This window comes from Haliotis asinina, chromosome 9 (genome assembly GCF_037392515.1).
Source record: "Haliotis asinina isolate JCU_RB_2024 chromosome 9, JCU_Hal_asi_v2, whole genome shotgun sequence".
Taxonomy (NCBI): domain Eukaryota; kingdom Metazoa; phylum Mollusca; class Gastropoda; order Lepetellida; family Haliotidae; genus Haliotis; species Haliotis asinina.
The window spans coordinates 3,609,469-3,636,739 of record NC_090288.1 but is presented as its reverse complement, the minus strand read 5'-3'; the positions used below and the strand labels follow the sequence as shown (position 1 = coordinate 3,636,739).

The window sequence follows — 27,271 nt, the reverse complement described above, 5'->3', positions numbered from 1 at the left end:
GATATTCCAAGATCCAATTAACCATGTTATTAGCAGTACTTAATTAATAGTTACATAATGGTGTTCAATCGAGTTAATTAGCTTCATTGTAAATGCGTCTCAATTACTGTTAGCTATTGAACAGCTTGCTGACCCCATTATCTGCCCATGTGTGACGAGTACCTGTTGAGCAGAGTTAACTCCCTTACGGCACTATCTCCAAGATAAAGTCCCGTTTGTATTACAACATATCCCAACATGCACAGCGAGTATCCATATTTCGGAAAGCATCACTGGCAACAAGCGATATGGTTGTAGACAAGTGTCAACTGGAAGAAAATGCCAGTATTCGTTGTTCCACTTATGTCTAGTTTGTACGTAATCGGTAAAAAATCAACTGGGAAAAGATTAATTTACGTCGCTACGATGACATCATTGAGCTAACTTCTCGTAAAACGGTATTTTAGTATCTTGTCCTGTTGCCAAATATTTGTACAATGGTCGTAAGTTGTCATGTGTTGCTTGGAGTCACATGTATTGAGAAATCTTCTGAATATCGTGTGACTAATGTTTGTCCCAGATTTTAATAAGCTGCCATGAACACCATATGCTCAAAAGAGAAAATGAGGAGACTTGAGTCATTTCTGAAGTAATGTTTTTATTGAGTTGTTAGTGACAAAGGGGTAAACTGAATACCAGGAAAAACGCACCAAAAAAAGAAAATGTCACTTGATGAGTTTGATAGAGTGAAAGTTGTTGGAAAAGGAAGCTATGGAGAGGTGTGGCTGGTTCGTCACAAGAAAGACCGAAAACAGGTATGAATTATATCCATGTTTTTACCATGTCTACCTTCTGTCAAAATCTTTGTCTCATTAATGCTTACAGCAAAATGTTTATTAATATGTGATCCTCAAAACTTTAACCTTTTTTCTCAATGTCTTATTGTCATATAAGAAGAAGAGACAACACATTGTTTCAATCATTATCACATATGACTTATCCTCTTCATCCCTGTTGGGACATAAGGCTGCGACAACCTCTCTCCATTTGTTATTGTCCTGTGTGAGGACATGTGCCTCTCCTACTGATGTTCCCATCTCATTTAGCTTCTGTCCTGCGCCATGTTGTTCTTGGCCTTCCTTGTTTCCTTTTTCCTGGTGGGGTCCACTTGAGTGCTGTTCTGGGAATAGAATCTGCAGTGGCCCAGATAAGCTGTGTATCATGGTAAAATATGCATAAAAAAAATCCAATTATGCATTGAAAAATAATTCTTGTGAACCAATTGTGCATAAAAAATGTTAGATATGCAAAATGATTAGAACATATACATGCAGAAAATTGCTTGAGTAATGATAAAGACATTGATTGTTATGAAGAAACATTATATTTATGTTGGTTTGGATGAGGTATGTACATACCTGCTAATATAGTAAACTTACTCAATGACATGTACGTAAGTGAGTAACATCACTGAAATACCCACAAATTTGAAAGCAGTAGGTATATACCCACTCAACATTCATAATACCAACTCCAAAGAAGTACGGTGGATTCAGTACCCACATGAGCTAAATCTTATCTGGAACTCAGCAGTGTGTATTCAATGTGAAAATGCAGCCAAGCTCTGCTGAGAGTTCACCTGGTGAAGGGATCTCAAATGACCCCTAAACATTGTGTGTAGAAGAACATTGTGTGTAGAAGATAAATAGAAGATTTATCCATAAGAGATCTTGGTCATCATACAATGTTACATGTTCTATTTTAATATATGAACAGTATCATATCACTCAGTATCAGGGATTATACTCGACTTGCTGGACCCAATGTCCTGTTAATTTGAAACACCATTTTTGAATGCTTCGGAAGGAAAGATGTTCTGCTGTCACTTTTAAGTATGACTCCTTCATGACACAAAATTCCCAAACTTGCTATAAAAATTAGAACTCATGTTACTATGATTAAAATGATAAAATTTTATATGGACAATGTATCATGTATGTTTATCTTACCAAACAGAAATGTCGCTGTCTGACTGGCTGAGCACAATTCTGTTATTTTCAGTGTATACTGTGTACAAGTGAGATGTATTGCCATACACCCCACTGCAGGAAAAAACAGCAAGATTTGAATCGTTTGATTCACACAGGTTGGCTAAAGTGTACAATCTGATACCCATGCTTCAGACAGTTCAGAATTAACATGGAGGTGTTTGAAAAGATGAATACCTTGTTCACTGGTCCCTTGGGAATGATGCGTTGAGGTACCCTTGATGTTTGTTTATGTTCCCCTGAACCTATGGTCCCCTCGTGACCATGAACAACCTATACTGTATGCTGTAGGAGTAGTGTACATGTGGTAAGGAGTCAAGCTCAAAGAGGATCTTGGGTGCCTTTGTACAAAGTAGCTTTAGCTCAATGTCAGTCGTAAGTCTATTTCAGTGTATGGGAGTTACAATCACCCTAGCACTAAGATCATTTGATGCAACAGCACCTGGCCTCTTTGCAGTGTGATGACCAGTCATGTGTATGGTTACTGCAGAAGGTGATTTTATCATAAGTTTCCCACTTCATTTGTGTTAATCTATGGATTGCTTGAAATTAAGTTCATGATTCACCAGCTTAGGTTTGCTGTCAGAAGTAAACTGAATAACTATAATTCTTTCTTTCAGTATGTGTTGAAGAAAATGAACTTGTCACGGGCGTCCAAAAGAGAGAGGACGTCTGCTGAACAAGAAGCTAAACTACTCTCCAAACTGAAACACCCAAATATTGTATCGTATAAAGACTCGTTTGAAACACGAGAAGGATATTTGTATATTGCTATGCAATACTGTGAGGGAGGTGATCTCTATACGAAACTTAAAGAACAGAAAAGTGTACTACTTGAAGAAAGACAAGTGGTCGAGTGGTTTGTACAGATTGCCATGGCAATGCAGGTAAGGTTTCAAAACAATCCACATTTCTTTTACTGCAGACATTTGTTTTGACCAGTACGTCTCTTGGACTAATTTTGATGTACACAGTTAATTATTTTTACAAAGGTAGGGGATAATTAAGAACCGAAATATTTTGTGGTGATGCCCTCAACAAGGGCGAAAGTACCATAAAATTATTGCCCCCTTGTGAGGGTATGTAAGTCCTTGTCTCACAAACCCATAAAGATCAGGGTTAGAAGTGATCTTCAGTAACCCATGTTTGTCATAAGAGGCAACTAATGGGACTGGGTGGTCAGGCTTGCTGACCTGGTTGACATGTGATTGGTTCCAAATCATGTAGGTCGATGCTCGTTGAGTTGATCACTGGATTGTCTGGTCCAGATTTCATTATTTACAGACCATCGCCTTATATCTGGAATGTTACTAAGTTTATCAGTAATCAGAAATCTTGTCTCTAGGAAAGACCATTGATGATTATCAATATGAAAATCGTGTTATTGATAATACCATACGTAAAATTTTGTGCTGAACGTTTTTAATTTTCTTGCACAACATACAATTTTAGGACTTTTTTCATAGTCTGCTTCTAAATTGTGCCCAGGATGCTGTTTTGTCTGGGTTAAAACTTCACCATTCACCAGTTATGGTAAAATATTGTAATTTTTATCAGATGTTTTACATCTGGTATGTTTAAGCCCAGATGTTCATGCAGCATGAACTAACTTTAGCTGATTTGGCAACCTGACTGATCAAGTTATGCCTGGAATAGCCACTTGAGATTTTAATCCTGTATATTTTGCTAGTGGGTTTACAATAATGAATACACATGATACATGTATCCTGACATGAGGGCTCATGATACAATGCAAAACACTAAAAGCAAGTTTCAGTAAGTACCAAGGCTATAGAAATACCCCAAAGAGACCACTAATTTTGTACATAACAAAGAATATCAACTCATGAAATAAAAATGATACAAGCGTATCATGTTGTAACCAAACAGTGTTATTAAGTTTCTATTCCTAATCATGCACACCACTGCTTACTGTATTTGTGTTGTTTTTTTTTTCAGTATATGCATGAGAGGAATATACTACACAGAGATCTAAAGACACAGAATATATTCTTAACAAAGAGTAAAATAATCAAAGTAGGAGATCTTGGAATAGCAAGGTTAGTTTTGATTTCTTTCAATTGAACGGTCGGTGGGATACCTATGTGGTTAAAGTGTTTGCTCATAACACACAAAAATCTGGTCCAATTCCCAACATGGATACAATGATATTGAATGTGTTAAGCTCATTTCTGGTGTGAAGAGCTGTGATATTGCAGAAATATTGCTAAAAGGGAGTAACTCTAAAGTCACTCACTCACCTGTAAAAAGATCCAGTATGTCAGGGGCTCGAACAGTCATGAGCACTTTTACATCTGGAGGTTCCAAAGCAGTGTTTGTCCCAGCAACTCATGCACATCATTCATTAGGATTCGAGGTGGGAATAAAAAAAATTCCTGCCAATCTTTGTCATGAAGGGTGATTATTGAGGTGAATGGATCAATTGTCTTGACTTTACCCAGTTGAATGAATGTCATCTATTACCAATTACATAGAACAATTCCCACTACCATCCCTCACTTGGTTTGGTAGGATAGCCTAGTGGTTAAGGTGTTCGCTTATCCCACTGAAGACCTGGGTTTAATTCTCCACATGGGAAGTGGGCTGTCTAAGTAAACTTAGTCTCAGTGTTATTCGTTACACTCCACCACTGAGTCTAACAAACCCTAGTAGAAGGTCGCTTAAGGTATCCTTTGAACTACCTATGACCATCCAATCAAACACGAGATGGCTAAATAGATTTAACCAATCAGGCAATGGCTACTACTTAGGGATTGGAGGGACTTACAAAATATTCAGGTGACTGACACAGATCTCTCCACAACCAAAATTCCACATATATATATGACCTGCAGTATATATGCTTTTCTGTTGACGTGGTTACCATAAGCTAATATTTCCACAAGAGGACATCCTTGAATATTGCCAAACCACTATTTTCAGCGCCTGTTTACTCACCGTTGCCATGGTTGTAACGTGTGTCGTGTGCATCAATCAGAAGTGGGCGTACGCTAAAATACATTTGGAATCGTTCGGGTATGAACCTTTTCGAGGTAAAAATTCAAAGGGTATCTGCGAGTGTCCACTTTCATGATTTGGTAAGCTGTGCTCTGATTGGTCAATCTCAAATGTTACCTGACGCGACCTCCCATAAGGTTTTGTTAGACTCAGTAGTGGAATGTAACGACAAGTACTGAGGCTAAGTTGACTTAGACTGGGAAAGTGGGTACGATATATGAAGCCTATTTCTGGTGTGTTCCAGCATGCTTTTGTTGAAATATTTCAAAAACAGTGTGGAACAATGCTCACTCAATCAATCACTGGATGTCCTGATTCAAATATTCATGTTGCTGCAATATTGCTTGTGTGGAATTAAACAACAAATATGATTGAAGCCATCCTTTTGGAAAATCAAATCAGATCAACCACAAGCCTCTCCTTCCATGCTTGTTTAACTGTAACATGTATGGTTCGACATGCATCACCACATTCTCTACAGCTGCAAAACTAAACTTCCCTCTTTAAAACTCTTTTAATTCCTGAATTTTTAGTGGAGAAGAGTTGATTATGTTTTGGCCAGTGACACATGTATGAGATAACAAGAATCTTGCTGTTTGCAGTGTAAAACTAGAAGGAAATTAACACCAACTTAAGTATTTTTGGTTTGTGAATATTGTTTTGTCTTTCAGGGTGCTAGATAGTTCGAATGATATGGCAACAACGCTGATAGGAACACCCTACTATATGAGTCCGGAGCTGTTCTCCAATAAACCCTATAACCACAAGGTAATGCCAACAAATCCTGTTTAGCAGAACCATTTAGGACAGTTATAGAATCCATGTTATACGTTGGGAAAGGTGGAGGATATGTCTAATGACATATGTAACAATGTTTTCATGTTTGTTTCCTTTGTTAAGACAATTGTGGCTTCCACACATATGTATCACAGGGAGAATGGATACTTCTTATCAAATATGTAATATGTTCTTTTCAGTGAAGCAACATGGAGTACAAAGGCAGTGGTAGCCTCCATACTTTACCACAGGTCTGGAGGATACTTGCTATGAAATATACAGCAAATTGTGTGTAAAAGTCCAAGGTTGATATCTATGAAAAACTGAAATGGTGTAACAACATGCATGTGTGATCAGATTGCCATGAGAGTGAAGGTTGTTGGCAGTGAATGAAACTCCTTCAAAAAGACAGGAAGCCCACAGGATTATTAACTAGACCAGCCACATTTGGTGTTAGATGAATGGACAGGTTGATCTGTGGAAGTTACAGGTTGATTGATCATGAACTATACAGACATCATCTAGTTACCACAATTGTAAATTATTTTCAAAAACTTTCCTGTAGCCAATGACATCGTCAAATATATAGCCATGGAAAATGTATTTGTGCACAGGGCCGGGTATGAAATGTTTTAATCCCGCCAAGTAACTAGCAAGCATTGGGCAGCCGGGCAGATGCTATTTCATACTCTGTTGTTGATATCCCCTGTCAATATCATACCAAAAGGTGCAAGAAAGCAGAACTTTTTGTTTCCCTGCCTTTTCTTGGCATTATGATTAAGGAGAAAAACAAGCATTGGTTTGTTGGAAGTGATGATAATGTAGCAGAGCTGGATATTCAGGTTTAACTGCAGAATAGTATCAACAAGTATTTTATAAGCAGCATATGTTCACACACGCACTCAAGCAGGATGATGAAAGGGTGTTATAATCGTCATCTTGATGTTACACTCCATATCATTTATTCTCATCTGTAACAGAATATTGTTTGTTGCTTCAGTCTGACGTGTGGGCCTTGGGCTGTTGTGTGTATGAGATGGCTACCCTGAAACATGCCTTCAATGCCAAGGACATGAACTCCCTGGTGTATAAGATCCTTCGAGGCAAGGTAAGAAAACAGAACAATTCCAAACAGATATATTACGTGACTTGATATGGATATATTTCCAAGTCTGAAGCTAGAGGAATATTTCTTCATCTCCACTGAAAACAGCAGATTGTAGATCTTGGAAACATTGTTCTAAAATAAGATTGGTTGGTAAGCACAAAAGGGGAGGGAAGATGTTTTTCTACTGAGAGAATCTTAGTGATATTTTTTGCCAATTGGGATGATGCAGTAAGTTTATCAGCTTTTTGAAAGATGCGGTAAGTTATTCCCCATATTGGAATGATGCAATGAGTATTCCCCTATAGGGATGATGTAGTAAGATATTCCCTTTTGGGGATGATGTAGTTTTAGTTATTCCTCTATTTGGATGATGTTTTTAATTATTCCCATTTTGGCATGATGCTGTAAGTTATTCCTCCCTTGGGATGATGCAGGAAGTTATTCCCTATTTGGATGATGTAATACGTTATTCCTCTATTGGGATTATGCGGTAAGTTGTTTCCATTTGGGGATGATTCAGTAAGGTATTCTCTTGTGGGCATTCAGGAGCATAATGGAGTAACTTCATTACCTGATGACTGGACATACGTGTATATCCTTTTCAGATGCCAGCTATGCCAAAACAGTACTGCACCGAGCTTACATCATTGATTAAACTGATGCTACACCAGGATCCGGAGAAGAGGCCCAGTGTTAACAGGATACTCAGAGATCCCTACATTAAGAAAAATATTGCAATATTTCTAGAAGATACAAAGAAAAGGTAGACAATATGCTGTTTTCTGGAGTTTCTTGAATAGAAATTACTTTGCCTAGATTTAGACCAGTGACATCCTCGATATCTCCAGGTTGTACATTCCGATAAGTCTCTACTATACCGTGGATACATCTATGGGTCAGCCAGATTATTTTATTTCCTGACTTTGCTGGCTCTGCCTTCTCACAGTAGCCAATCACTAAGCCGAGCTTGGCAGTGTCAACAAAGATAGCGGTCACAGCTGTGAAGGTTTGTTCACAGTGCAACTGAGATTTGGGGGAAATCCAGTCTAAGTAGACTTCGTCTCAGTGTATTTTGTTACACTCCCCCATTGACTCTAACAAAACCTAGTAGAAGGTCACGTCAGGTAACCTTTGAGCAACCAATGACAGTCCAGTCAAATGCGAGACTGTTAAATAGATTTAACCAATCAGAAAATGGCTACTATTTAGGGATTGAAGGGACTTTCAAAATATTCAGGTCACTGACACAGATCTCTCCACAAACAAAAATCCGCAAATAACACAGTCATTTGACCTGCAGTATATACGCTTTGGGGTTTCTGATGACAAGGTTACCATTAGCTAATATTTCCGCAAGATAACATCCTTGAATAGTGTCAAAAGCACCATTTTCAGCGAGTGTTTACTCTCCGTTGTCATGGCTTTACGTACGCCGTGTGCATCACCCAGAAGCGATCGTACGCTAAATAGCATTCGGAATCGTTTGGGTACAAACCTTTTCGAGATGAAAAGTTCAGTAGGTATGTGCGAATGTGCACTTTCGCTATTTGGTAAGCTGTGGTCAATCTCAAAGGTTACCTGACGCGACCTCCCGTAAGGTTTTGTTAGACTCAGTAGTGGAGTGTAACGAAAAGTACTGAGGATAAGTTTACTTAGACTGGGGGGAAATCATACAAATTTACAAGTCAGAAACTTAAGAGATACATATGCAAGAATTCCTTCTACCTCTTTCAGAAAACCTCCACTTGGTTTATTTTGCCAAGTGTAATTGGTTAGATAATTTATGAAGCGAATGTGAGTTGTGATTTGTACCTGATTAACTAAAAGCCAAACAAGGAAGGTAATAAATCCATCTGGCTGAGTCGTAGATGCATAAGGGTATGGTGGAGACATATCGGAATGTATACCCTGGAGATATCGAGGTTGGACCAGTGAAGATCCAAGTTAGAATTGGTCCTCAGCAACTGATGCTAGTTGTAAGTTTGGATTGTTTGAAACGTGCTCTTGTATCCAATATTGTGTAGATCAGTGCTCATGTTGTCGATCACTGGATTGTCTGGTCAGACACATTTATTTTCAGACCTCTGCCATATAGCTGGAATATTGCTGAGCATAAGAGTAAACTCACTTACTTACTCACTCACTTTACAGGAATGAGGAGGTTTGAGGGATCTCTATTTTAAATAAAAAATTTTAGTTGAATTCTGTTAGGCAATTTATTTATCCTAATGTTTTTATTCATGCATTGTTAGTAATAATGTAGTATTGTTAGTGTTACATGTTGATGCTCAAGTTAAAACTAGATGTTTACCTGGAATCAGCCCGTAAAAGAACAGCTGTGACATAAACAAAGAAAGATGATGTAATTAACAATTCTATTCTAATACTACTTAAGTTCAGAAATCAATACAAAGCACAACAAAGCGGTGTTTTCAATACTTTAATGTGCCAGTTGACCAATTTGTTAAAGTCAAACCAATAAAAACAAAATAGACTACGTTTTACACTGTTTCACACTGTTTCTACAAAACAATTAGCGAAGCCTGTGGCAGAGAGAGACGTTTTTATTTGTCAAAGACTGGTGTTGACATTCCTGTGCATAAACACTGAAATACCAGGGAGTGAAAGTGTAAGTTATCGTAACATGATGGATCATGGATGATTCCGGAGTGTTAATAATGAAAAATAAAGTTTTGGGAAAGCAGTCCGGTACTCTCTTATTGAAAAAGACTGATAATTTGCAGAAGGCCACAAGGGTCAGCAAATATTAGAAAGGGCCTTTCCGATACAAAAACAACCCCTGCTGGTGGTTGTTTCAAATGCTGCTACAAAGGTATCAGTATTCCTGTATGAAATAGAGTGATACAAGAGTAGTGACTATAACAACAAAGAAAAAGATGGTCCTGTTCACCACACTGCAACAATGATCAGGTATCGAAAATGTACTCAGGCTTGTATGTATTGAGAGAAAGAATGATTACTTAATTACTGGTATTTTTGTAACTTGAGCAGCTATGTTACAGAGTAGTCTGTCTCACAGTCCCTAAACAACATTATTTTCCCTACCCTCTCTGCAGTGCAGATTTCCTCATGTTCAGGATTCTCGGTCTTCCTGTTTCCCCTTTTCAGTTTAAATGGGTTTGTTTGTTACTTTCAAACATGAGTCTAATGTTAGAGCAAAGGAAAGAATTAGTTTCCCTTAGATACAGCCTTATTTTCAATGCTCTCTGGGGTAGTTTCCGAATCTACGTGTCCAATGTTTTACACTGATGACACAGTGATGATACACAATGAGCAACTTTCTCTTTATATCCTCCATGACCCAAAGTGAGACGCATACATGATATGACTGTTAAGCGACATGAAAGTTGTGTAAATTTAGCAGTTATAAGTTAAATGAAACAGAATTAGCCCTTGTTAAGCTTCTTAAGCAAAACATATCTCACATAATTCATCTGCAGTAGTCGACGTCCCTCCAATTCAAGGCCTCCATCTGCCTCCAGTACCAGGCCAAACTCTGCTTCCTCCAGTCGGCCATCATCTGCCCAGTCATGTCGCTCATTGCCACCTTCCAACAGTAGTCGACCATCACGAGAGGCTAACAGCAAACCACCTGTGGCAGTCAGGGACAACATTGACAGTAGGCCTACCCCAGCTGGGAGGGACTACATTGACAGCAGACCGCCCCCACCTCCACCTGTGGAGAGGGACAATGTCGAAGGTAGATTACCTCCTGCAGCAAGGGACATTGACAGTAGACCACCTGTCAGTATACCAGTTGAAGGTGAGACAGAGTGTTAGTAATCTTTGATAATTTCTTTGTCACATTTGTGAGATATGCTCATGGAAACAAATAAGGGAACACTTGAAAGTACAAGTTATCCTTTATTTTTTACCAGGTTTCTTGAAAAGGTATGTATTGCCCTGTGGGTGAAATTCTAGAAATAATTAAATTAACACTTGTATTCTTCATGTGTTCCCATATTTGTTTCCATGAGTTTATATTTTTCAGGCATTTGAATCATTCTTGTTTGTGGACAAACGTATAAAAAGCCCAGGTTGTTATAAAGCAATTTCACTTCTCTTGGTGAGTGAGTGAGTTAGTTTTGACACCACTTTTAACCAATGTTCCAGCAATATCATAGAAGGGGACATCAGAAATGGGCACACTGCATCAAACCCGGGTCTTTGGCATGGCACTTTAACCACTGGGCTACCACTCACTTCACTACCCACTCTCCCCTAACTTCACTACCCACTCTCCCCTAACTTCACTACCCACACTCCACTTCACTACCCAAGCTCCCCTCACTTCACTACCCACACTCCACTTCACTACCCACACTCCCCTCACTTCTCTTGAATAGCTGTAGTAATTTACAATTTGTAAAACTTTACTGACTTACTAAATCAGTAAAGTGTCACTTTCCAAGATTCAGTGATTGTGCCTTTGTCACGAAAACAAGTGATTGATAGTATGAGCAAAACAGTGCTTATAGTGAAAGAGTAAAGTTTTATAATCATATCAATCAGAGGTTATAGAGGATGTATTCTGCTATGAATAGCATGGGAGCTTCACAGTTGTTAGATCAGTTTCGCCAGTGATTGGCGTCCTAGGTATGCAGCAGATTAAACGTTTTTCTGCTGGATCTTTAGATGACAGAAGTGCTGGTGATGCTCCAGTTGTGTTGGAAAGGAAATCAAGTCACAGCCGAAAACCCTCTGACGCAGGTCGACCTGACCTCGATCCCATCCATGAGAAACATGAGGAACCCAACATGCATTCATCATCAGGGTCATCAGAGTCACATGACACCGTCATACCTCAGACAGTCAAACAGGTAGGCGATAACAATGATCAGCTATAGTTGTCATCATCATTGTCAGAGTTGCGTGATAACATAATATTTATGTGAAATAGCTAAGAGCTGTTTGTCTGTGGATATGCAGATTTGTCAGATGTTATTTCAGATTAATCAAGTCTTTGAATCGTCTAAATCTGTCGAGGAACCCGGAATTCCCATTTCTTGAAATAATATTATGTTTTCAGCTGAAAATAGATTTTCCTGTTACCACTCCTGTTATCTTCACAGTTATCAGAGCCACTTGACACAGTTATACCAAAACATGCTTGACTTAACAGCTGTCCTCTATCCTCCCTGTAACCAGTCACATGACCCCTTCCTCTAGCATACAGTTTACAGGTTGATGATAAAGACATTATTCTGTGGTTATCTTCACAGTTTCCATTATGACATCTTGTCCGTCAAACAGTCAAACAACTAGGTAATAACACTCACATACTGTCAGTCAGATGACACATGAACCTCCAAATGGCAAAGATATTGCTGAGGGCAGCATTAATCAACAAACGAAAACATCACACATGACAGGAAAGACTGATGACATTTTTAAGTTGAATTTTGAATTTTCAGTCGAAGAAGTCTCCAAAGAAAGAAAAAGCAAAGAAGGAAAGCTACTTGCGGAGAAAAGTAGACAGTGCTAACAAGTTATCGGGAGAGTCGAAGCCAGAGAGATCCGAGTCTACAGCCAGTGTCAGATCTGTGGCCAGTAACCATAGTAACAGCAGCAGCAGCAGCAGGAGCAGCGTGAGTGATGCTTGCATGAACTACTCTAGTATAGGAGACATGGACCATCTTTCAGTGGACTTAACAGTATTTAAAACTGAACATGAAAGTCCAGGGGGGTGTATCATGACCTCGGTGTGAAAAATAAGTATTAAGGAGTTAGAGAAATAGTTGATGTCGTCCAGAAACAAGTCCATTGCTCAGAAGAAAATTTCAACATTTTTGTATTCATATTGAGCATGGATTGTTGAAGGTTCAAGGTTTCATTTATTAGGCTGCTTGCTGTTTATGGCCACACTCCACAATGTTCCAGCTATATGGTGGTGATTAGTAAATGATCATGGACCAGACAATCCAGTGATTGATGTCATGAGCATTGACCTATTGGGAACCGATGACATTTGTCAATCAAGTCATTGAGCCTGACCACCCAATCCCATTGCTCGCCCTTTATGACATGGGTTACTGAAGATCAGTTCTAACCTTGATCTTCACAGGTTTCATTTACCAGGACTGACTATGGTAAAGATAACCAGGTTGTTTTCATACAGATTCATAGATTCAGTTGCTGTTTCTCCTTCCACCATGTCAGGTTACTTTAGTATAACAATTGTAATAACTTTGAAAGAAGAGAGATTTTCATAACGGCAATAAATCTGTGTTTGCCATTCTCTTTGTAAAGAAAACATCAGAAAACTTTGCAGTTCATGATGGAACACATAGATCCAGAAATGTTGTTGATGTTTCAATCCCCTTTGCATGTGTAACATGCAATTTCTAATTCATGCCAGTCATTTTTATTAACATTGTTTGAATGGATCTAGGACACAGTATAATGGGTTGCTGTTTTATGCTGTTGTCATTACCTCTGCAAACTGGAACCCATTTTCTGGTGTCCCCCGTTGTGATATTTCTGGAATATTGCTAAAAAGCGGTGTAAAAACGTACTCACTCACTCACTGTGCAAACTGGAATACAAGGGCTCAAAATTTTACACACTTGAAGTTGAGATGGCACACTTTGTTGACTTGCCTGAATTTCAAAGGCTCAACCTCTTAATGCGTCTTGTTATAAACCATATCCTTATCATAGTGATCGTGCTACAGATAACGCCACGGCCGCTTCCAGTGCCAAAGGTGGAGGAGAGCTCTGGACTTCCCCAGAAGAGGGAGGACTTGAGGCGGAAGGAGGACAAGTCCTCAAGCTCATCCTCCAAGTCCTCCAGTGTATCAAGCTCCAAGGAGGACAATGCCAATATAGGAGAACTTGAAACTCCCAGGGTTAGAGGCTAACTGTTGTCTTAATGTAGAAAATGGTGATTGTAGAAATGTTTTAGCTGTACATGGATCTACAGGATATGTGAACTTGTCATTAAACCTGTTTGTATGTTATTGTGTTTTAGGTTTGGTGGAATAGCATTAACTTGTCATTACATCTAACATGACTGATAATGAATTAATACATTGATTCATGTTTTGTACAGTTGGTTTTTAAGCCAGTTTGTATTTACACAATGATACAGAATCATATTGTACAAAAACTGAGGCTACAGTTCAAAAATATTTTAATAGGTCTTAGATGTAATGTTGCTGTATAGTATGTGCTTATAAGAAGTCTTAAGTGGCTTTTTACATATGAATTGTTGCATATGAATTGTGGGTCTGATACACTGGTGGGATGTACAGTTGCTTAGTGGTGAAAGTGTTGGGTCATGATGCCAAAGACCCAGGTTAGATTCCCCACACAGGTAAAATGTGTGAAGCCCATTTCTGGTGTCCCCTCCCAGTGATGCTGCTGCAATATTGCCAAAAGTGGCGTAAGACTATAGTCGCTCACTGATAAACTGGCAAACATCCACCTTAGCAATACATGCTCATTTGATGGTGTGTGGTCTTGTGCATAGAGCTCAAGTCACAGGTCAGTTGAGTTAGGCAATGTTGGTTATGTAGAGTCTATGGAAAGGTGACTGTTTGGTAGCTTAACTCCTGAGGGTTTCTAAGACTTGTATCCTGCCCCACAATGAAGGTCCTATATGGTCTCACCTTGAACAAATGAATTTGATAACAATTGCCCCTGTTCACCTAGCAGAAAATAGGTATTTATTGCATAACTTTGATTTCAGAGTTTACCCAACTTGTCAGCACGTGAGAGAAGAAGGCAAAAGAACCCTGCTGCTGTTTGTAAGTCATCTACTCTCTTACAGATGTTCCTGATTACTCTTTTAATTGGGCAGTGATGTAACCAAATGGTTTAAGCGATTCCTCATGCCAGGTTCGATTCCCCACATGAGCATAATGTGTGAAGCCCATTTCTGGTCCCCGTCTATGATATTGCTGGAATATTGCTATGAAATATGGTATGCATAGCTACTCACAATATTGATCACTGGATTATCTGATCAAGACTCATTTGTTTACTGGCCATTATCATATGGCTGTAATATTACTGCATTTTAGCTTTAAGCAACTAAAGATTATATTATTTCCACCTTATTTATTACGAAACTGTGACGTGTGAAAGTCCGGGGTAAAATAACCCATGCTTGACATAAAGGGCAGTTATACTTGTTGTCTGAGACGACTAACGGGATCAAGTGGTAAGGCTCACTGACTTGGTTGACACGTCCTCGGTTCCTATTTCTGCAGATCAGTGCTCATGCTGTTGATCACGGGATTGTCTGGATCAGACTTGATTATTTACAGATTGCTGCCATATAGCTACAGTATTGCTCAGTGGAGCTTGAAAAATAAAAATCACTCACTTTTTCACTAAACTCAATGCACTATCATGGTGATGAATATGCTCCCAATATCTGACGCTCATGATGCTGGTGACTGTTTGTCTTGTCCACACTGGATTACTTACAGACACCTTCCTTATACCTGGAATAGAGAGCATTGTTCTACAAAACAAAGAAAGCAACCGACCAAGCAAGCAATGATATCTTATGGCAATTACATAGAATAACGTGTTATGTTTCAGCTCTAGAGCAACCAAAGTCAGCAAGGATCCGACTAGTTGAGAGAAGGTCATCTGACAGACTTACTAAGTCAGAGAAGAGCAAGGTATAGGCAAACAAGAGATTTTCTGGTGTTTTTATTGCATAATTTTGAAATATGCATTTTGAGTATCACTTCCACGTTCTTGTGAGCAATAGTCTGATTGGCTTGATGAAAGATCATTCTGAAGTGACCTCTAACAGGAAGTACTCCAATCTTTATATACCAGTAGCCAGCTTTAAAACCTGTGGTTTATAAGACTAGGCTGTCTGATGCCTCACCAAGCTTTCATGTTTTCAGGAGGTCCCAGTGAGGTCGAGGCCTCTCCCAAAGAAGCCACCTCGACAGCCATCTATTGATGCAGAGTCCAGCAGCTCCTCGGAAGAGTTGACCCAGTCCATAGAAAGCGAAACCAAGGAGAAGGAGAAGCGAAGGTATGGGTATCAGAATTGCGTATATAGTACTGTTGTCTCAGTCAGCCGGGGAGTTTTAGGGTGCAGGGATTTACTGTCAACCTTGATGCCCTTTTGGTTCAGATCTCTGCCTGCTTCATCAACAGTAATATTATCCAAATGACATATACACTTCATTCATTTCAGTTAAAGTTGGCAAAGCATTTTGAGCAGCTTCTGCATTACTTTTATCTGCTAGAAGACCATCGAAGAGAGCTCCACTATCTTGTGGATGTGTTACACCCTGCCATTTGTGCCACACCTGTCTAACCTTGACATTGACCAATCTGTATGTAGTCCATACAGTGTGCCTCAGGGGGTTAGCCATGTTATCTGTAACATGTTATCTAGGTAAAGGGACAGTGGGGCAGCCTAGTCATTGAAGCATTTGTGTGAAGAACGTTTCTGGTGTTCCCTGTGGTGATATTACTGGATTAGACTCACTCACTCACTCACTCACTCACTCACTCACTCACTCACTCACTCACCCACCCACCCACCCACTCACTCACTCACTCACTCACTCACTCACCCACCCACCCACCCACTCACTCACTCACTCACCCACCCACCCACCGGACAAAGATCAATGAAGGCCTATATCTTTGAATAAAAGTATGTTATGATGACATTTTGCTCTCCTACTCCTGGTTATGAGAAAACCAATTGCCCGTTAATTAACATTGTTTAACACATACTCACATATCGTGGCATGACATTTTAACGGTAGAAATATGAGACAACTGTGCTCGACTTCCTTTTCATTGGTATATGTGTGTCTTGTTCGATTCAAGTTTGGTTCCTGTGCATATATTATCTTTATTAAATCTTTCTTCTTGTATTGTTCTTGAACTACTTTTTGCATGTTCCTTCTTGAAATTATAAGATCTCAGTTGTTTTTCTGTATTTTGTATGTGATTTTGTTGCCCACAGGTGGCATATTCACTCATTGCTCACTGACAGTGGTGTGACATGTGACACTGACGTCGTCAACCATAGGTACTTTACCACAACTGCTCTCAAGGAAAGGGCTGCATGTATGGAAGCATGTTGTACTGTGCACTCAAAAGGCTTTGTTGATGTGGCAGATTAACGATTGTTCTATTTGAGCTAGAAATAGCTTCTCCCTCCCTCCCTCTCTCACTTTCCCCCTCTTCCTCTGTCTCTCTCTCATAAAATAATACTCACTCACAATTAAGTCTAGACAAAAAAACCTTACAGTTAAAAACTGATTAGTAAAGAATGAAAATTAGGAACACTGGTAAATAGATTCCTGCATTTATTTTAGATTTCGTCCTTTTTTTTTTTTTTGATGGTCTTTTTTATGGAGTAACTAGTATAGTTCAAGAATGTGAAACATTACTTTACTTGCCTTAATTGTTTTATGACTGATAAAAAATGACAAAATACAAAGTCCAAATTTAAATAAATGGTGTTTTTTTGTTTTCACAAAATATTAAGTATGGAGGGGAAAAGGTAGTGATGGAATATTTAAGGGGAAAAAGTGTATTAAAGTGTCAGTGAAGGACTTTGTTTTTGAAAATCAGTGATAAACACTACCTTCTGTTTCTATTCTCTTTTGTAATATGCAGATTTGTAGGCTTAGTTTGAATAATGTTTATCATTAACAATAATGAATGGTGAAGGATGCCTTTATTAACCCCAAGAGGAATTCAAGCATGCTATATGTGTGAACTGCTAAGGCTTCATGTGTAGAGGTGCTTACAACAATGCTGGGTGAATGCTTTTGGTAATCAGTATTTTGAATGACACCTTCTACCCACTGCACAAATGAGAAGTGACAAGACCAACTCCCATATTCAATATGTATTTAGGACAGTTGCACAGCCATAGTAGCTTGTGGTATAGGGCTCTTGTGGTATAGGGCTCTTGCACCAGTAGTATTAGCAGGGATCCCCTTCATCTGTTTTGATTAGACTTTATGTTTATTGATCTCAGTTTATGGTGGTTATGGAATCATTTATTGCCAGAAACTTTCAACATTTGAAACCTCCTGTTTTGGTGTGTGTGACAAAGGAAATCTGTCATCATCAAGTTTTCAGTTGTTTGTTTTTGTTCATTTTTTATTGCCGCACTCAGCATTCAGCAATATGCCAGCTATATGACGACAGTCTATAAATAATTGTGCCTGGACCAGACAACCTTGTGACCAACATTTTAAGAATTGATCTGCGTAATTGGGATACAATCTGACTAGCAAGTCAGAGAGTCTGACCACGTGATCCCATTAGTTGTCTCAAATGACAAGCATGGGTTGCTGACCAGTTCTAACCCAGGTCTTCATGGGTATCAAGTTCTCAGTAACATCTACAAGTCTGAACACTTGATGGTTTTTTTTGTGATTGAAAGGAGGTTTTGCATATCAGGAGTGTGTTGCTAGTAGTAGAAGTATTACTGGAGGTGAAGCATCCATAGAATCAGGTGCATGTAAGTTTTGAAGGACTTATCAGACTATTGTCCTAGATATGTGGTAGATGTTTGAAGTATGTATTTCAGGCCTTTTGTTCGTTTTTGTTGTGAATTTGACAAAGTTGTTGATTCATCAATATATACTGAGAAACATATAGAGGATCGCAGGAAAATTCACAGCATTCCTTTAATATTCTCCAGTAATAACATTCTCACCACAGCAGTCTAAGTAAACTTAGTCTCAGTGTATTTCGTTACACTCCACCACTGAGTCTAACAAAACCTAGTAGAAGGTCATGTTAGGTAACCTTTGAGTCACCAATAACCATCCAACCAAAAGCAAGATGGTTAAATAGATATAACCAATCAGACAATGGCTACTATTTAGGGATCGGAAGGACTTTCAAAATATTCAGGTCACTGACACAGATCTCTCCACAAACAAAAATCCGCAAAGTGTATGCGCTTTGGGGTTTCTGATGACAAGGTTACAATTAGCTAATAATTCCGCAAGATAACATCCTTGAATATTGCCAAAAACACTATTTTGAGCGACTGTTTACTCTCCGTTGTCATGGTTGTACGTACACCGTGACACGTACACTGTGACACGATCTCCCATAAGGTTAGACTCAGTAGTGGAGTATAACGAAAAGTACTGAGGATAAGTTTACTTAGACTGATCACCACAGCACTGTTCAAAGCTGGTGATAAAAACTGGAAAATATTGAAGGAATACTTGAATTTTCCTGTAATGTTTTATTTGTTCCTCTCAGTATATATTTAAAGTACATAAGTGCCCCGGTGGGCAAGTATTGAAAATTTGAGAATTTTTTTGTTGTAAATATTTTGGACTTACTTTCACATTAAATCTTGTCCTAACAACTGTCAATTTAACATTGTACTATGTTGTTTCAACATACAGTCAGGCTGCATTAGTCCAGACCCCGACATTCCGATTCCCGCGATATCCGAACAATAACTAGCTGTAAGCAATCTTGTTTACTATGTAGACTCATTACCTGTTGATTCATTAATCCGGTGCTTCACTCTCCGTATCCGGACTTTGATTAGCGGTAACAGATTAGCTAATTACACAGTTTTGCTTCATTAATTCCGAGGTACATCAAAAAGGTTTGGATAATCCCCTCACACCGTGAGCCCCATTCAGTGGTAATTGTTTGTGATTTTGATCAATTACTAGGTCTCACTTTTGGTTAGTTTGAGTAATGCCTGTCATGCTTACTTGCTGTATGAAACACTGATCGTGTCAAAATGAGATCACCTGCACGTGACACTTGTCAGTCATAATGGCGTAGAGCAGGTTGTTTTATAAACTCGGACCAAATCACGCCCTGGCAACCAAGAAGATGGCTGGCACTGGATCGGTCAAAATCATGCCGTTTGCCATCGCAAATTTGTGACGTCCCAAATGTTTTGGAAGAGACATTAATCCAGAAATGTATATATGTCTGATATCGGTTTAACAAGTAGACATGGATGACATCAGATATGTTTTGTGTTTGGCTACGATCATTTGACGGACAGATGCGATCATGTGGTCGACACGTGATCTAACTTTGTGACAGTGCTGCCAGTCACAAGTGTGCCACTGTCAAACTGACCAACGTGAAAGTTCATTTCTTGCCCCTAAATACCACATCGCACATTCAGCCAATGGATGCTGGCATCATAAGAACATTTAAGACCCACTACAAGAAATATCTCGTCAAGCATTTGTTCGTATGTTTTTGTATTGCCATGTCAAAGGGAAGTTTCAGTAGTCCGTACGTTTCACTACTTTTGTTGAAAACAGAAGTGTCTGGATTAACGCGGCCTGACTGTACACCAGCTCTTCACTTCACTGATCACTTTGTCGGTGTTGCAGGGAAAAGAAGGAGATGTCTAACTTCATCTCCCTCCTGGACACCACGCTTAAGATGAACAAGCAAGAGGACAAGTCTGATGACGACAGCAGCGACATCCCCTCCCCCAGCAAAGTCAACGGCAATGACCACCCTGAACCGGAACCTGTGCAGCCAGAACCTGTGCACAAATCATCATCGATGCCTAGTGAGTTGTCATGGTTACAGTCTTTATAGTTGGGGTTAAACAATTCTGGGTGAACTGACTTTTCAGGCTATGACATGATAAACACAACTATATCGATACAAGATGATACACATTTTGAAATACTTACACCTAATGATGCTCCTCATTCTTTAATTTGTGAAACATCGTGAAAAGTTGACTGCATAGAAAATCCGTGAAGAGCATGCAATGCCATTTCTTTTGAACCAGCTATTGAAATATTGGTATCATGAACACCTTGATGTGTTGTATCATGTCCAGCGTATCCTGATACTTATCGTATCATCACCTTGTATCATATCCCTGATGTGAACATGTGATAGTCTTCATAATCAGGAACTAAGGCAGTCAAATATTTTTCATTGTGAGCTTTGATGTTTATGTTATTTTTTTCACCCACTAATAGTAAACTAGCTGTGACAAACTGTCATACATGTATGTCCAGAAGACTCCAAATACACATTTCTCTCTTTATTAAAACTCACATTTTTCACATTAATTTCATGATTTGCAATATTTAGATGCTGACCTTTATTTGTCACATATTTCTGTCATGTAGCAACTTTTGAGTTGATCTTCTTGGTCTGTTATATTTACAGGCGTTGAAACACTCACAAGTACAAACAGATTGATGGAAAGAATACGTCTTTTACAAAAGTAAGTCCTGGGATTTTTAAATGATCCATTTTACTTCCATTTTCAATCTACATCTTGTGGGAATCACATTCATGGTCAGATTGTTCGAGGGTTTCCCAAGAGAACGGATAATGAGTGGTTCAGTAATAACAAAAGTGAGTATGATTCTACATGATCATGGTAGGCGACACCAGAAATGGTCTCTACACATTGTACCCAATGGGGTAGCCTTGTTGTCAAAGTGGTCACTGGTCACGCCGAGGACCCGGGTTCGATTTCTGACATAGATACAGTGTGTGAATCCCATTTCTGGTGCCCCCTGCCATGATATTGCCGTAATATTTTGCAGAAAGTGTTGTAAAACTAAACCCACTCACTCCTAAACACTGAATACAGATGAGCTACTGTACCTCTTGTACTCTGTTGTATCAAGACTGAGTGACATATTTGGAATTATTATTAAAATTTGCCACAGATAGTACACAGAAATATGCAGATTTGATATTTGTTTGTATACAGAGAGGTGTTTATTCCAGGGATTGTGTTACCGGCGTTGGCTATGACATGCTGAAGAAAGCATACAAGATACTGGAGCGTATTGAAGATGATGAAGTAGAGGTAAGTGCCATGTTGATTTATGTCTCAGTTCCCTATATACAGTGTCCTATCATGAACTATGCACAGTGGTCTTCATTAACATGTTTGTTGTAAGAGGGCAACTACCAGGGTCGCTGACTTGGTTGACACATAGCATTGTGTTGCAACTGTGTAGATTGATGCTCATGCTGTTCATCACAGGATGGTCTGATCCAGACTTAATTATTTACACACCACCACATAGCTTAAATGTAGCTGAGTGGGGCAAACAAAACAAAAACAAAAATGTCTGGTTGTCTGCCATATCAAATTGAACATGTTCAATTTGTACAATGTTGCATTAAATAACTTGATCATATCTGAAGGAGACTGGACATGTAGTAAATAAATCTAAAATTACAAATATGTTCATATTTGAGTTACTTGTCCTTGTTTCAGCCCCGCCTTGTGGAGTTGTTGGGGAAGGAGAAATTTGACCTGTATGCTGGCAAGATCTGGCAGCTGAAGTTCTGTGAGGAGTCCCTCTTCTCATAGCACCAACTAGCAGAAATATTCTACAGAATGATACCCACAAATGTTCTACATAGAATGATCCAAAATGTTCGACAAACCATCATCCATAGGTTGGACCTGGGGGATTGAGACCCCAGGTCATCAACAGAGAACAGAACCATCAGGTCAACAGTGTGCTCATTGACTGACAGTATTGCACAGGCGGAGCAATGAGGAATTATTAGGATGTGCACCTGTTTTCTGACAACTTTATACAGTTCACTATTCACAAGATCAGTCATGACAGCTGGGACACTGTTTATGTCCACAAACAAGGGCAGTTTTAAACATATCAACATGTTATGACATGTATATCAAGTATGTCTGATGTTAATCAGCTTGTGATGTTCTGTGCTATAGATACATACAATGCCCAAGAATGTCATAATTATGCAACATCCATGTGATACTGTTGAACATATGTGAACTTCATGTTTTAATTTTTAACAATAGTGGTAAAGGCAGTGTTCATAATAAAATGGGCCTTTGAGAATATTTGAATATGGTGATCCTTCCATCTTGAACTTTAACTTGAAGGTTGTGATAAGGTATGTTGATATTTTATTAGAATTTTTTATGTTCTTTATGGTAATGAATGTGAAAAATGTAACCCTAAGCTTTTCAGCATTCATAGTGTATGTGAAAATTTTTATCTAATTTACGTGTACTCACTGTGTACACACTGATGTGACTCGGTGGGGTTCTTGCATTGGATGCAAAGACAGACTTGAATGTCAGCTACAAGATGTGTCTGTCCTTTGATCATGAATCCAAATGAAGCCTTGACAGTGAATAGGACCAGGGTGTATATACAAAAAATGAGGGAATATTGGATTTACAGGATTGATAAAATGCAAATGATGAAGACAAGTATGAAACAGATGATGAAGAGAGATATTAAGGGAAAATGTAACAATTTATTTCATTCCTTTTCTCATACGCATTTGCATTGGCTGGTGATATGCTCACAAGATGGAATATCCCCTACTTTTGAGTGGCACATTGTTACAGAATAGAGATCAGTACACAGGATATATGGAGATGATCATTATTTTGCCATGTCATGTGAGAAGTTTCCTTGTTCATCATGGAAGGGGATGGTTGTTGGTCGATGAAGCAACTGCTCATTACACTGAAGATCCAGCTTTATCCTCACATTAGTACAGTGTTTGAAGTATCTGGTTTTGCCCACCGTAATATTGATTACTTTTGAAAAGCAATGTAAAACCATATACTCACCTTTATTTAGTGGTATTTAATGACACAATGAGATGCAAGATGTATTTTTACCATTCACCATCTGTACAGTACCCAATCTCAACAGAACCTTATTTGCATAGTTTCAAAGATCATGTCTGTCCGTCCAGTACCCAGAAATATTGGGCTCTCTTTGTGTATGTATTTTTTTGATTTGCTAAACAGTGGTCACAACAGCGAACATTGGTGAGTAGATCATCAGTATCATGGTGCAACTCATGGATAAGAGTTTGTAGTGACTGTAACACTATGACTCCCATACTTATACATAGACTTGCAGTTGTGCCAAGAGTGCTTTTGTAAGCTGATTCAGGGATGTGTTCACACAGAAGTCATTCAATCTTTGTCAGTTTCTAGAAACAGTTGGCTGTATGTATGGTGTGTCTTGGCTCTACTTAATAACAAAAGCGCTTTTTTTAGTAGATCATTAATATAATTTTCCAAAGATGTAAAGATTATGAAATTATTTACACTAGAAGTGGTTCTGTCACTCCGTCCAGGTAGTAGACTATACTGTCTCCTGCATCTATGATACCATGGTTACGGTGAATTCACTCTGAGGAGAATATGGGTGATGAAATACAATAACAAGTCAGCAATTGATGTACATGCATTGTTATATTCAGTGAAGCAATTCTTTGAAATGTTCTGACCATATTGAAGTGTTAATGTGTCATGACATTGGCCAGTGCATATTGCCTGACATGAATATGTTCCATTTTAGATATCTCACTTTAATCAATAACAGACAAATTTCAGGTGAAAATACTCCCCTACAAAGTCTGTTCTAGTGATGTCAGGTAATGAATTTGATTTTTTAAGGGCTAGTGTTTGATATTCACCGAATTCACAAGTGAATGGTAACAGCCCGATGTACAACAGCGCTGTTGAATTGGTATCTTTATAATAACACCACTTGCAGCTCTAGGATGTGCCTTTATTATGTTTAACCTAACATTTCAATATTTTCAATTTTTGTGAAAGCATTTTTTGCATTTTCCACTTTCATACCGCCCATTTATGTTACAAACTGTGACTGGTGTCTTGCCGTGTCTATTCTTACAAAATTCAGATATTTATTACAAGTGTTGAGGTACCGTGTTTTGTATTAACAACCGTCCAATTCAATCCATCCACTAGTGTTGCTGACCAGGATAGTAACATGCTACTCAGTGTCTGGTACGGTCACAGATGGTGTGATGGAACTGATTTCCTCAAAGACATTTACAAACAAAAGGGTCCATGAGTTCATTTTATTCATACGTGGTGAGGCGGTCACTTTAATTAGCAGTCCTTAAAGTGCTATTTAAGTAGGGTTTGATGAGCTTTCAGCCAATCAGAACTGAGTATCATTTCATGTCTTGCTAGCATTCTAGTTAGTCTGTCTTATCTCATTAGAATGATATTTGGAATCTCTGCTGTTAATTTCATTATTGCTGGATAATATGTCAAGTGGAGAAAGTTTTTTCTTGTGAAGTAAATGTTAGTATTCTTTATCCGCAGAAATGGTAACAATATTAATAAGCCAAAGTTGGGTTATGAAATAGATGACTCATTGATTTCAGGATTTACAGGTGGATAGGCTAGTGGTTGAATCTTCTACTTGTCACACCAATGGTTCAGGTTTAATTCCGCACATGGATACATTGTCCCCCTTCTGAGATAGTTCTGGAATATTTCTAAAAGCATCCTGAAACCATTCTAACTCAGGATTTACAGTAGTGCAAACAACGGTCCACATATGTAGACCTCAACTACAGCTTAACAAATGCTCTGTGTCTGTACAAGGTTATCAAGAATGACCATAAATACCTTCTTCAGATCAGATTGCTGACGTGTTTTCATGATAAAGCTAGTCCTGCTGCCACTGACAATGTGTGATATGTAGATTGTCACTTCATAGCTTCATTTGAACATCCCAGCCACTTACTCATTTGAACACAACCTGGTAGTTTAGGGCCATGAGTCTTGTACATGATATAATAAGGGCAGTGGGGTGTAGGCATGAGGTTAAAGTGTTTGCTTGTCGTGCTTAAGACCAGGGTTATTTTCCCCTCATGGGTACAAGGTGTGAAGCCATTTCTGGTGTCCCCCTACTGTGATGTTGAAATATTGCTAAAAGCGACATAAAACATTGCTCACTCACTCACTCACTTACAGACTGCCATTGTTAAGCTGGGTTATTATCGAGTGTGGTGTTACAAAACAAAACTTATATGAGTACAACATTGGCAGGGCGAACAGGACCATTGACTTGATGTAATGTTCGTGGAAGATTAATACCTATAGAGGCTCTTATTACCATGGTTACGACATTGCAATAGAAAGTGTCCCCAGACCAAACTGTAGGCCAGTTTATAAGCAGCATACTACCTTGTCACTTGTACATGATTGCACTACCACATGTACAGTTTCTTGTGTGTATGAGTTTAGAAACAGTATCACATCACCATGTCAGTGTCTTCTGTGCCAAGCTTAGGTGCCAGTAACTGCTTCATACATACATGGATGCACCTGTTGCCACGGAAGGAGTTGTTTTCAGGTGAATGAACTGATTGCTTGTACCATCATTAAGAATGTTCATGATGCATCACAATCTGCTTGTTCATCAATATGTTTTGAGTCATCCTCATATGTTACTTTGTTATGGTAGTATCTGTCAGTTGTTGAAGCCAGACTCACACCTTCAGACTAAGCATAAAGAAAGCACTTCTAAACAACATCTGAAACAATGAAACAACTCGCCTTTAGCCAGACATTTGTAAACATGGTTGATGAAGCCACACTCTGGACAAAATGTATATGTAAAAGAATTAATGTAATTAGAAATGGAAGACAGTGTTGCTTGTACCCTGCACTGTTAAAAAGATATAGATATTGTTTATAACACAAAGTAGGACAAATCCTTCTCCATTGTTACTTGCACATTAAATATTTTTGAAAATCAGTATTAATATTTCACATTGTGTTGTTTAGTATTTTTATTTTTGACCTACAAACCTAAGCTTATGGGCCAAACCTCTATTATTAAGAAAAATGATTGTGTTATATTGCATTTTCTAACCACCGTAAAGAAATCTACTGATAATTTGAAGACATTGTTACTAACATTACTCTCTAGCCATAGCATCACAAAAGGTGCAGTCAGAGTCCTGTAAGGTCTTCCTGTCAGTTGAGAGTTTCTCAAAGCTTCATCTAGAGAAGTATTGTTTTGGAGAAACATGTTTTAAATGAAATTTTACACCAATTTCCGTTCCTATTGTTCTCTATGTATTTTAAAAACGTATGTTTTGGCTGGTTTCATTCCTGTATCACATACTACCATACAATAAACTTATTTTGCATAAGTTAGAAGTCATGAGGGCAGTGCACAATGTGTGACTTTTTACAGAATAAGGGCCTGTTATTTCACCAGTTAAGCTTTTACTGAGGATTAATTCTGATCATAATGCAACATGTAAATGAATGAAAATGAAATTATGTGTACTATAAATGAAAGTCAGATTTTGTCAACTTGTTTTCATGTTTTGTTTTAGTCCTGTTAATAATTCTGATATGTGTATTGTGTACATTTTTAATCAGAAATAGTTTTGTAATATATGTACTGAGAATGCATATTTATGTGTGTGATGACAATGCCAGTGAAAGGAGCACAAGATTCTGTCTTTGTTAATATGTTGTCACAGACTCTACTTGGTGCAGAGGAGATGTCATATGCAACAGTTTACTAGTGAAAATC

General features: G+C 38.5%; 1 protein-coding gene across 1 annotated transcript; it reads left to right on the top strand.

Annotated features, from left to right (window-relative positions):
* The first annotated feature begins 213 nt into the window (after positions 1 to 213).
* On the top strand, positions 214 to 26,679 carry LOC137295945 (serine/threonine-protein kinase Nek4-like). Its single transcript, XM_067827541.1, has 18 exons — positions 214 to 794; positions 2,648 to 2,914; positions 3,987 to 4,087; positions 5,717 to 5,813; positions 6,823 to 6,930; positions 7,536 to 7,693; positions 10,392 to 10,714; positions 11,587 to 11,771; positions 12,366 to 12,539; positions 13,625 to 13,798; positions 14,641 to 14,698; positions 15,501 to 15,583; positions 15,818 to 15,951; positions 16,903 to 16,968; positions 20,288 to 20,472; positions 21,090 to 21,147; positions 21,663 to 21,744; positions 22,162 to 26,679. The coding sequence occupies exons 1-18, from the start codon at positions 702 to 704 to the stop codon at positions 22,255 to 22,257; spliced, it is 2,442 nt and encodes an 813-aa protein (XP_067683642.1). The 5' UTR covers positions 214 to 701; the 3' UTR covers positions 22,258 to 26,679.
* The last annotated feature ends 592 nt before the right edge of the window (positions 26,680 to 27,271 follow it).